Source organism: Marmota monax, unplaced genomic scaffold (assembly GCF_021218885.2).
Source record: "Marmota monax isolate L192 unplaced genomic scaffold, Marmota_monax_Labrador192_F-V1.1 WCK01_AAM20220418_F8-fsc00059, whole genome shotgun sequence".
Lineage (NCBI taxonomy): Eukaryota > Metazoa > Chordata > Mammalia > Rodentia > Sciuridae > Marmota > Marmota monax.
Window position 1 is genome coordinate 7,886,830 of NW_026693595.1, and position 12,258 is coordinate 7,899,087.

General features: G+C 37.8%; 1 protein-coding gene across 3 annotated transcripts in view; it reads right to left on the reverse strand.

Moving 5' to 3' along the window:
* Positions 1-12,258, reverse strand: part of Pip5k1b (phosphatidylinositol-4-phosphate 5-kinase type 1 beta) — a 291,725-nt gene that overhangs the window by 89,158 nt on the left and 190,309 nt on the right. For all 3 annotated transcript variants that reach the window (XM_046459397.2, XM_046459396.2, XM_046459399.2), the window contains one exon: positions 1,522-1,733. In XM_046459397.2, coding sequence (XP_046315353.1) covers positions 1,522-1,733 — 212 coding nt within the window. The remainder of the gene's footprint in view (positions 1-1,521; positions 1,734-12,258) is intronic.

A 12,258-nucleotide genomic window follows, 5' to 3' on the forward strand; every position in this document is an offset into this window, starting at 1 on the left:
CTTTCCCACAATGGAGAAACATCATAGCTGTCAGCTCTGAAAAGTTGGATGAGAAGAATCCAATTTAAAAATTATTTCTCTTTTAAAAGCATGGCCAAGAACTCTTAGAACATAATAAATATTATTTTTTAAAAATGCAATGCTCTTTTTATGATCAAAAAAATGTTTATTGTTGAGATTAAAAAATATAAGGCGCTAGAGTTGTGGCTCAAGGGTAGAGTGTTTGCCTAGCATGTGTGAGGCACTGGGTTTGATTTTCAGCACCACATATAAATAAATGGATAAAATAAAGGTCTATCAACATCGAAAAAAATAAAAAACCCATAAAACATAGAAAAGAATATAGAAAATATATTAAAAATCCACTCATAGAGTGAAGAGATAATTATTAATATTTGGTATACTTTGCAGTATGTTTATTAATCTATAAAGGGGATTATTTAATTTATCATGTTTTATAATCTGACTTTTTCACTTACTAAATGATGAATATTTCTTTCTTTTTTTTTTTTTTGGTACGGAGAACTGAACTTAGGGGCACTTGACCACTGAGCCACATTCCCAGCCCTATTTTGTATTTTATTTAGAGACAGGGTTTCACTGAGTTGCTTAGCACTTCACTGTTGCTGAGGCTGGCTTTGAACTCACGATTCTCCTATTTCAGCCTCCAAAGCTGCACCTGGCTGATGAGCATTTCTTTACATTCAATGTACTGTGATTTTTAATAGCATGTAGTGTTTCACCATATGGATATAGGATAATTTAACTGATGATTGAACATTTAGATATAATCACAAGCAAAGATTACAACTAATTTCTTTTATAAAAGTAAAATATGCCTATGGTTTAGATATTGTTGGAGAATTCTAGAAATCAGGCCATTATAACCTCAGAAAATGATTTTTTTCAGTCTCCTTGCTTAGCTAATACATGCATCTTATAAAGTTAACCACTTCAATAATTATTTTGGTTGTAATTGCTTCCATTGTCAATATGCACTTTACACATGTGAATGAATCCTGCAGTTACCATCACATCTGGCTGAGGAGAGAGACCACATCTGCCAGGGTGTAGGACTAGATCAACAGAATCCCCTCATGCAGATAAAAAGAGCTCGGAATTGTGAACACCATTCCTATCTTGTATTTGCTTAAATATATGTGTATTTCAATCCAAAGTTTATTCTTCCCTCTTATGGTTGATACTTTGAATATGTAGTAAATGGGAGCAGAAACATTTTTGACCATTTTTGGAAAATGCAGACATCTGAAAAAAGAAATTTTGTGGGTGAAAGAACAACAACAACCAGGACACTGTCACTTGTCTAGTTATCCTTTGATGAAGAGAAATGAAGGCTGGTTGTACAGATGTTAGTGCCAAGTAGGAATCCATTCTCAGAATGCCATCTATTTCCATGTACCAGGTGTTAAGTGCTTCAGTGCTGAGGGGGGATGTGACTACTTATAATTACCCAGTGGGGCAGGGCTGTCACAATCAGGGTGGGCATGTGATTGCACTTACGTGTCTGGGTTCTCTGCAATGATCCCATCTCCAGATTTCCCTGGACCTTGGATGGATTCCATGGCTGTTGAATAGAGAACTTTCTGCATCCCAGGCCGCTTTGGATCAGGCACATTTTGTGAGTTCTCCTCCTCTTTGTCTTTAAGGGAATGGTCCAAGATGTGGATTCCCAGCAAAAGGCTGTAGTCCATGATCTTGAAGCTTTCCAGCACCTGAAGAAGAAAAAGACCCAAGAAGCTAGTTAACCCAAATGGCTTATAAGCCTCATCTTCATGGAATCAGAGAGCTCTAACTATGTAGATGCACTGCTCTTGCATCTCTCCCGTGGAGTGGCTGATGGAGGAAAAAAAATCCCAATAAAAACACTTGAGGTTATTATTAGGCCACACGCAGAAAGGACTGGTACAGTGGCTGCAAGATGAAATTTTTATGCAAATCTAAAGCAAGCACATCTTTTCTTAAACCTCCGTGAATGTTTTTTATTATCAGCATTTATTGAAAACTTTCCATGCACCAGGTGCTAAGTGCTTCACTTGCATTCAATCCTCATAACCACTTTATGATTTGGGTACTATTATTGGCTCTATTCTAGAGACCAAAAAAATAGAAAAATAAAGCAATTTGCTCAATAACACACAGCATTCGACAGAGACCTAAGTGGTCAACTCCGGCATTCACACTCTTAATAAGCTCTAGAGTAGAGAAACCAACGGCCAATTGTCTCTACAAGCTTGTAACTTCCTCAGCATGAAGACTCAGCTGGAATGTGTGGTTGCTTGGATTCTGTTCTCAAAAATCTAACTCTTGCTAAGTTTATTGGTTTCCTTTTCAAAGCCTGTATCTCAAGGTTGCTAGTTTCCTGTAGTCAGTCTTTTAAAAATATATGATCTCAACAAAGAATAGGACTTAATGCTTAATTATCCAAACGGCAGAGAGTGAGGAGGTGAAGAAATTAAAAATAATTGAATATATCTAGAAAAAAAAAGATAGTAATGCTCTGAAAGAAAAATGACAGGTGACATGGACTAGATAAGAGTCCTTCAAAATGGTTTCAGAGTTCAGGGTGCTTTGACACTGGGAACCCTTCCTAGGTAGAGAAAGAATGTTCAGAAAAAGTGTCTGAATATTGGGTGTTTTCCTCTATAAATTTTTTTCCTACTACTTTGTATATAATTCTCCCCTACAATGAACTCTTTTTTTCTTTTTATCCCAGCCCTTTTTATTTTTAATTTGGGAAGGGTCTTACTAAGTTGCTGAGGCTGACCTTGAACTGGCAATCCTTTTGCCTCAGTCTCTTGAGTTGCTGGGATTACAGGTGTGCTTGACGGTGCCTGGCCAGCTTCTCATTCTTCTTAAACTCAACTGTTTTTGGTCAGATATTCATGATATATTAGAGAAGGGATAAGGTCTAGGGACTCAAAGACCTATCAGTGTCACTTCATGGATGGTATCTGACAAAGACTTTGGGTAATATATATACATATATATATATATATATCTGCATGTATGTACACAGTCTTCAAAAGATGGTTTTCCTTGGGTAGGCATCTTAGCCATTAATGAGGACACCTGAGAGGGGGCTGTGAGTGTCCAATACCATGAAATGGTCCCCCTTCATCTTTCAAATTACTAAGTTTGTACTTTGAGAAAGGAGGCAGACAAGAGGAGATGAGAATAGAAACTCATTATTTTAGAAGTTTGAGACATGGAATTTTCTAACCCAAGAGATCTGACAGTGGTCTGATAGTGATGTGGAAGCAGCCTCCCTAACCTAAGAAGTGCAGTCAGGATTGGAGGAGGAAGGAGAAGTGATAGGTAATACTTCTCTGACTATTGACCCAATGCCTGAGGATCAGTCAGTTCTCCATGGCGGGGTCTTGCCCTGTTAGAAGCAGCAAGACCATGGAAAACAAGACTGTTTAGTGTCAAGCAGGCAGGGACACAGCCTCTTACCAGTGTTATTTTGGCCAATTTTGATTTTTCTAAAATTTCTGGGTTTGTGGTTACCCATAGTATCGCCTGGATGTTCAACAGGAAATGACAGGCCTTCAACCCTGCAATTCTGGTCAATGGCTCTAAAATGACTGCCTTATAATCTTTATGGAGAACATTCCTGGTTTCATCTGGTAAAGACTCAACCATGTTTCCCTGCATAGCCCACAGTACTCATTTGTAAATGATTTTTTTTTTTCCAAAGTAGTGAACTGGCCTCAAAAACAAATTCTAATTAGACTGTAACAACACTGTGGATGTTCCTAACAGGCACCTGGAATCATTTCCTCTAGCTAGGAGTGGTGAAGACTGAAAAACAATCCTGACATCATCTTTTTATTTCATTTTTCTCTGCAAAGTATCTGCAAATTAATTCTGCTTGTTAAAACGCCTTCTTTATAAGACATTTTTCTTATATTTATTTAACATAAACTGGTTTGGATTTGCAGTCCCATTTACTGTCCTTAGGTCAATTTTATAAGTGATAAGAAGTCAGGCTGTGGTCCAACTGTAACTACAGCATAGAGTAAGAAATGATCCTGATCATTTAAGCTGTCAAATACTTTTCTAGGTTGGTTGGTTTGTTGTGCAGTGCTGGGGACTAAAACCCAAGGCTTCATACAGGCTAGGCAAGCACTCTACCACTGAGCTACCTCCAGCACTTTTTATTTTATTTTGAGAGAGGGTTTCGCTAGTTGCCCAGGCTGGCCTGGAACTTGGGATCCTCCAGCCTCAATTTCCCAAGTAGCTGGATCATAGGTGTGTATCACTGCATCTGGCTCTGGGTTTATTATTATTATTTTTTAAAAGAATAACCTTCATATGGAGAAGAATAGTAGTTACCAGGGTCTGCGAAGGGTGTGAGGGAGAGGTGATGGAGACAGGATGGATAATGGACACAGGAGGAAGAACTTCTAATATTCTATAGATGAGTAAAAGAACTAACTCTGTTTGACAACAATTAATTATATATTTCAAAATATCTAGTAGAGAGGATTTTGAATGCTCCAAACAGAGAAATGATAAATGTCTGAGAAAGATGTTATATACCCTGATGTGATCACTATACATGAATCAAAATAAAACAATATACTCCATAAATATGTACAACTACTATAGCCAATTAAAATAAAAAAGTACATTTTAAAAATCTTCAAGAGAAACTTAGAAAAGGCTGTAAAAAGAGATTCATTTCCTCTTTACTCTTATATTGGATTGTTAGCATCCTGGAAGGTAACTGAATTGTTCTTAGGAGGACAAGGTTCCTCCTTTCAGAGTGGAAGGCTTAAAAAAGAAATTCTATTCCCATTATGTGAAAAGTTAATCATAAATCTTAGGTGTTTGGTTAGGCAAAAATCACCAGCCACAAAAAATGTCATGAAACAAAAAGACATATATATATATATATGCATATATTTTAAATCAAAATTTAAAACTTCTGTAATGGAAAATTCTGGGAGTAGATTTTTAATTATGTGTTTTAAAGTTTTGCATCAGTTAGGAACAAAATAGTTCCATTATTCATATCCTCCCAGTTCTTTAATTAAAGGAATTAATAAATCTGCCAAAAACTTAACATGCACAAACTGCAAGAGTGAGCAACATTTGGTGACACAGCAGACGATCCAGTTCGTCACTCGGGTGCACATTTATTTCCAGAATGTCTGCCTGACCTCACAGCTGCTGGTAGATTCTGTACCTGTGCATTTGCCATTCAAAATGTAAGTTACAATGCAAACACAGGTGCCTTTCCATCTAGCTTGGGCACTTCTTTACCTTCTCACTTATAAAGTAAAATATCAGAGATCATTCCCACAGCTACATAAAACTGGAAGGAAGTTGGAATACTGCGGTGCTTTTTATTGTCAAGGTCAGAGAGATTTCTTTCTCTCTCAAGGACTATTTTAAGTCAATAATATCATTGAAAGACTGAGTGTAAGAGATGATGACTCCTGAATGAGGTGGGAGCAGCAGGGAGTCGGAGGGAGAGGTGGATACATTTGGGAATCTTTCAGACGTAAATTCCAACTACCATCTTTCTAGAGACAATTCCTAAATTGCAATCTTTGGTTTGATCTCATCCCTAGCTGCACCCCAGTGGCCTTCTGGATATCCCTAATCTCCCACCCAGGGTCACATTGGGACCTTATTTTGCCCTGAAGCAGTTCTTTCTCTTCATTTCCCTTTTTCATTTGAAATCACTCTAATGATTTTTACTAATGTAGATTTCAGATTCCTCTTCCTTTAATTAAGTTGTTCAGTCTTGCAACTTTTATTATCAAAACATTTCTTCTCTGTAATGACTCATTTTCAACTTCCCTTTCAGATCCATTCTTGACCCCCTTGCTTTACCAGGTTCACAATAACCCCCCTTCTTAAAGCTTGTCATTTCTTGTGCCAATGCCTCTGTTTGGCCCTGAAGGTCCTTGCTACTATGGCCCCTACCAACATCTCTTTGTTTACTGCCATCCCAGAGATACTTCCCCCTCTAGTCAAACTGAAATTCTTTAATTATCCCTAAATGTGCTCTGAAGATGCAAGCCCTGATATTTTGCTCATGCTATTTCTTCAGGAAGGTTCTTACTATCTTTCTAATTCCCACTGTTTTTTTTTTTTTTCCCTTTTAGAGCCTAACTTAGCTTACCTAAATGAAAATTTTATTAATGATGTCAACAAATTGTTGGGAATATGTCTTCCCTCAGAAAACCCAACCACGTGATCATAATCAGTGTTCCTCCATGATTTAAGAATCTACCTCAGGTTTTATCTGTTATTTTTTTTTCGATACGCACAAAACTGCTTGGCTCACCAAAGGCTAGTTTTACACTGTGTTTTCTGTTGTGTGCTCTGAACATAGTAGGAATGCACATTTGCTATGTTGCAAATGTAAGTAAAAATCAAAATATTCTGCAGCAAAGAAGTTCTACCACTACATTCTTCTGTCTTAAATATAAGAAGTTGATACTTGTGCATCATCGTTATAATGCCTGTGAAAATTTTTTAGCACTGAAAACATTTATTGTGATTATGTGTTGTGTTGTCAAAAAAATAAAGATAAAAGCCCACAATGTTTCCAAACCTACTTACACTGTAGGAGCTGTATACATTCTGTGCCAAGGGCAAAACTCAAGCTAATATTGACAGACTCTTTTAATGTACTGTTTGATAGGCACACAACCCAATGGCAGATCAAAGGCAAGTTGTTTTGCTATAAGCTTGGCTGAGCTTTGATTCCAATAAGAGTTTACCATGTTTATCTTTGGGAAACTGCTGCTGGGACAACATGTTACAGGTTGGTCAACTGCAGACTCTTTGACTACCCCAAAATGCTTGGGGCTGGCTTTAAGATGGAAGATCTATTCTGTAACACATCCCAGGGCTTTTTCAGTTTTCCTGTTATTGGTTCCTTTGCTTTCCAATAATGGAGATTTCTTGGAAAATTGGGAATGGAACCACCATTTGACCCAGCTATCCCTCTACTCAGTCTATACTCAAAGGACTTAAAAACAGCATACTACAGGGACACAGCCACATTAATGTTTATAGCAGCACAATTCACAATAGCTAAACTGTGCAATCAACCTAGATGCCCTTCAATAGATAAATGGATAAAAATAATGTGGCATATATACACAATGGAATATTACTCATCAATAAAAGAGAATAAAATCATGGCATTTGCAGGTAAACGAATGGAGTTAAAGAAGATAATACTAAGTGAAGTTAGCCAATCCAAAAAAGACAAATGCAGAATGTTTTCTCTGATATAAGGAGACTGGGGTGGGTGGGGGGAGCATGGAAGGAATAGATGAACTTTAGATAGGGCAGAGGGGAGGGAAGGGAAGGGAGGGGGTATGGGGTTAGAAATGATGGTGGAATGTGATGGACATTATTATCCAAAGTACATGTATGAAGACACGAACTGACGTGAATATACTTTGTACAACCAGAGATATGAAAAATTGTGCTTCTATATGTGGAATAAGAATTGTAATGCATTTCGCTGTCATACATAAATAAAAAAATTAATTAAAAAAAGAATGCAAAGTTAAATTAGCATAAGACTGAAAAAGGACAATCCTTGGGTGAATCCAAAATGTCATTGAAAACAGCTGCATTTAAAAACTGGTACCAGCACCAGAAGATATTAAGAGTGGTAAAGACAATGCAACTCGAGCTATCTCTAGCTCGAGACTAGACTTTGCCTTATGCAAAGTCAAGAAAGATGATGGTTCTACAAGAAGAGGAGATGCTTTATTAAGTGAATCTTAAGTCAGCAAGACTTCTAATAATTTCCTACATCACAGGGGTTCTTACAAAAAGTAATCAATTCTGCATAACTATTTTATAGTACGCCTACTATGTGTCAGACACTCTCTTGTTTCAAACTCTCTTGTACATTCTAGCTAATAAACAATATAATTAGAAATCCCCTATTTTAAGAATGACTTTGTGACTTTTTCTGGTAAACGGTTGGAACTGGAGATTATCATGATAGTGAAATAAGCCAATCCCACAAAACCCAAGAGAGAATGTTCTCTCTGATATGCAGATGTTGACACTAAACAAGGGTCAGGAAGAATAGAAGTTCAGTGGATTAAACAAAGCAGAATGACGGGAAGGGGGGGATGGTAATAGGAAAGACAGTAGAATAAATCAGACATAATTCCCAATGAATTAAGGATCTGGTCATTGGTTATCAACATCTCTAACATCACATAAAGAAAGGCATTCTGATATTGTGTGCCTTCTGATGGGAAGAGACAGTTTATCTGAAGTCAAACCTCTAGGTGACCAAACCTCTGGGCCCAACAACCAATTTATAGAAAAAGTAGATGAGAGAGGAGAATGATAAATGAAACCAGAGATGTAATTACCAAAATCCAGACTCTGAGATAAACAACCCCATTTCTCTGATAAATACCTTCAAAATAATTAATTTTCAAAACGAAAATTAAGAGTGACAGTGGGACTTAAATAGACTTTATCTCAATGCTGATCCAAATATTTTTTTCTGAAACAGTTACAAATTAGAACACTATTTGATGATTAGTTAGAATTATTAATATTTTAAATGGATGATATTGGCATCTTAGTTTTTAAAAAAGGGGTCTTTAGCATTAAGGGGATTTTACTAAGATATGTATGAATAAAATGATGTGAGACATGGAATGTCCTTCAGATTACATGGGGAGTGAGGCAGTAAAACGAACCAGAGTTTTCTGAGTTACAAATTGTTAAAACTGGGCCCAGCACAAGTGTGTGTGTGTGTGTGTGTGTGCGTGCTATTTATAATATTCTGTTCACTTTTATATATGTTTGAACTTTTCAAAAATAAAGTTTCATATACTGTTTGAAATGCTTACATGAAGTGCATTGCTATTCTTGTTAAGAGTTAACTTACCACCATCTCTATTGATGTTAGGGTAGAGATGGCACAGATGAAAATAAAAATTAGTAATCTGGGATCTTAAGTGAAGTAGTAAAAGCAGAAAATTGGCTACATTTTATACTCATCTCAACTGATCATTCTTTGATGGAGGATCTAAAGAGTTAACCGAAAGTGGAGTTGACAGGAAGCTACCTCAATGGCTTCAAGTAATTTTTCTAGCTAATTTATATTAGTTTAGTTCTTGAACAAGAAATTAATGATTGACACAGAACATTTGTGTTAAGCCAATAAATAAGAAAATTCAAAATAGTATCCCAGACATTTTATGCAAATAGACATTCCTGGAAATAGTGGTTTAGGGAAAAATGAATCTAAGGGTCTGCTATTCCTCACTAAGCAGGCCCTTCAGAGCACAGCGTCAGAATTACTTATATGTGCAAGTCTAGTTAGAGCTGAATGCTGGCTTTTTAATTTAATCTAATTTCCTCAATAAAGCTCAGAGTGTTCTTTGCTAACGTAATGAAGAGAAAATACAGGCTGTGACAAGACATAATTTTGGCTGGTAAAGCAGAATGAAATAAATATTAAGCTCTTAGCCTAGTTCTGGCAATAATGTATTTTGTACTGAGTCTAATGTGTGATTTAGAACTCTGGACTCTGCTGGATTAACCTGTACCAAGACCTTTTCCCTCCTCACTTAAAAAGCTTCATGTGATAGAAGCATACTTATATGCATTGAAAATAGTCATCCATCATTTAAAAAGATCTTACACACACACACACACACACACACACACCAATCTTTATAGCAGTTTTTCAAAGGACAAAAGTGAGGATAGATGTACTTCCTGGTTTGTAATACTAAATTTGAGAATTTCTTTGAAGGAAGCACACTGGTGAGATCAGAGGGACACTCACTTGTAGGAGAGAAGGACATATAAAAAGTGTTGACCGGTCCTGGCAGGGATGAAGAGCCATACATGCAGGTCAGGGCCTCTCAGAAACCAGTGTGTGGTGATATTTCTGGAAGCCCCTGGCTCTTCCCAGGCAGTCTTGCAGGCCCTGTTCTGCCAGCTCTGTAGGTGCTCTGTACACGGGCACTGCAGGCTGAATGAATAAAAGAAAGCCCTACAAGATGAAACTGATTTTATGCTTTGGTGTAAGTAGCCTAAGTTGAAAGCTTTTGTGGGGAAGACAAGGTTGCATTTGTCAGTACACAATAAACTGTGTAATGAAGATACCACACAAAGCATATTTCTGAGCCATTTGCTCAACTCTGTGATCTTTCCCCCATTCTGAAAACTTCAAATACACCTAAGTCTCCGCAACTCAGTCTTTTATCAGATTCTAGAAGTTCTTCTCAAGATATGCAACCTCAACTCCATTTTTGAAAATGGCTGCGATTTGCTGCCCCTTCACTCCTTTGGTTCAGGTTTTGACAACACTGTTCTAATTCTTATCATGATCCCTGTGACTGGCTTTGAGGGCACCCACCACTGGATCTACAGCAACAACCTCAAAGCCTTTCCACATACATCTTCAAAGCCAGAGTTGCTCCCATCAGCCCCCTGTGGCCCCTGTCCTTTGGCCTACAGCTCTCCTCTGGCTTTCCCAGGATCCCCTGCAGGGAGGGGGAAGTGGTCTGTGGGGACATTTCCTTCCCTTAGCTCCCTTCCCTCAGATGCTGTGTGGACCTCCCATTTGGGACCTCCAATGATCTTCCCTCTACCCTTAGGGCCATCTACGAAATCAAAGACTGGTAGGTTCTTCTCTTACAAAAGCAGGAAACACTTGTATACCCGGTACAGCATCATTCTCTTCATAGGCCCAAAGACTTCAGCTTCCATTAGCCTGAGTTTTCACATATTTCAATTTCTAGGTGACAAGTGACTAAAAAATAACTATCTAGACACGTGACAACAACCATAGCCACAGCCACCACCATGACAACAAACTCAGGAAATACTTCAGCCCTTAATCTTGAGGTAATATTTCTTTCAGGAAGAAAAGGAAAAGGAGTTTACTTCTCAGGGATCAGGAAGGAATTTTTGTATTTATTTATTTATTTTTTTAGTCTCTTGTTTTCATCTTTCTGGAGAATTTTTTATAATGCTTCTGTTGATTTGAAGGGAAGGTTTAAAAAAAAAAAGCCAATAAGCAAAACCCCGCTACTGGCTTGAAAATCCTTCAGTTTCTGTAGTTACTGAGAATTCCCTAAAGCTGCTCTCACAGCATTCAATATCACACATCTAGTTCCTGATCTCCTTCTCTAGCACATTTAAAAAACAATCAGTCCCACTGTAACCATCACATTTCTCAGAAAGTAGTCATGCTTTTATGTTAATAGGATTTCATGGGCACACATGTTGGTAAGAGTTGGCCAGTGTCAATGGGCTTGATTATGCTTTTCATTACCTTTAAAAAAATTAATCTTTAGATTATTTATTTTACATTGTATTCTTCAGTCATGGCATGGTTTTCCTTCCTTTGTCCCTCCTGGAAATAGGTTGCAAATTTCATGAACTCACTGTTCTGCACCAACCAAGGTGTCTACTTTGACAGAGCCTCTTCCTGACTTCTACTGTGTTTTCTTGTCAGAGATGGAAAGACCAGTCACGGGCACTTCAAGCCTTTGATGTCTATATCTGTTATGACTTAAGAGCTTTCCTTTCAGTGGACTGTCTCCCATTGCCCCTGTGAGCTCCTTAAGGAGAATGAGAGGATGGAGGAACAGGACTTTGCAGGTAGACACACATAGGTGAGCCCTGGATCCAGCAGTGTGAACCCTGAAGACCAGGGCAAACTCAACCCCTCCTCAGTCTTCTTTATCTGTCAAAAGGGAACCAAGGCACTCATTTCATAGAGTTGTTATAATGAGAGAATCTACCTATAAGGTTGAGTCCTGCTGGCTCAAAGCAATCCACAACAAACATTAACTGAGCCTAGGAGAGATGTCCTTAGTGCCCATGAAATTATGCACTGCATACACTATACTGTATAGATCTATTTGATGATTACATATTACATATGGTACGTTTCAATTATTAAGCTACTTAGGTATCTATGTGTTATATGTGAGAGGAAACCTGTGTCTACTAAAAACTAGAATGGGTAGTTTTGCAAAATACTGAGAATTACTTGTGTGGTTCACATGGAGATATCTCTTAGTAGAAAGTCAGGCATAAAAGAATATTTTGATTTTTGCAGCCACTCTGCCACATCTCACACTGATCATATTCTCTTTTGTTACTGCCAGCAGGAGATTCTTTCCTGCTTTTCCTGTTCCTGTTTCAGAGCTAACCTGCAGCAAAGGGCAAAAACCTGGACAAAGAACAGGTCCATTCCAAGAGTAG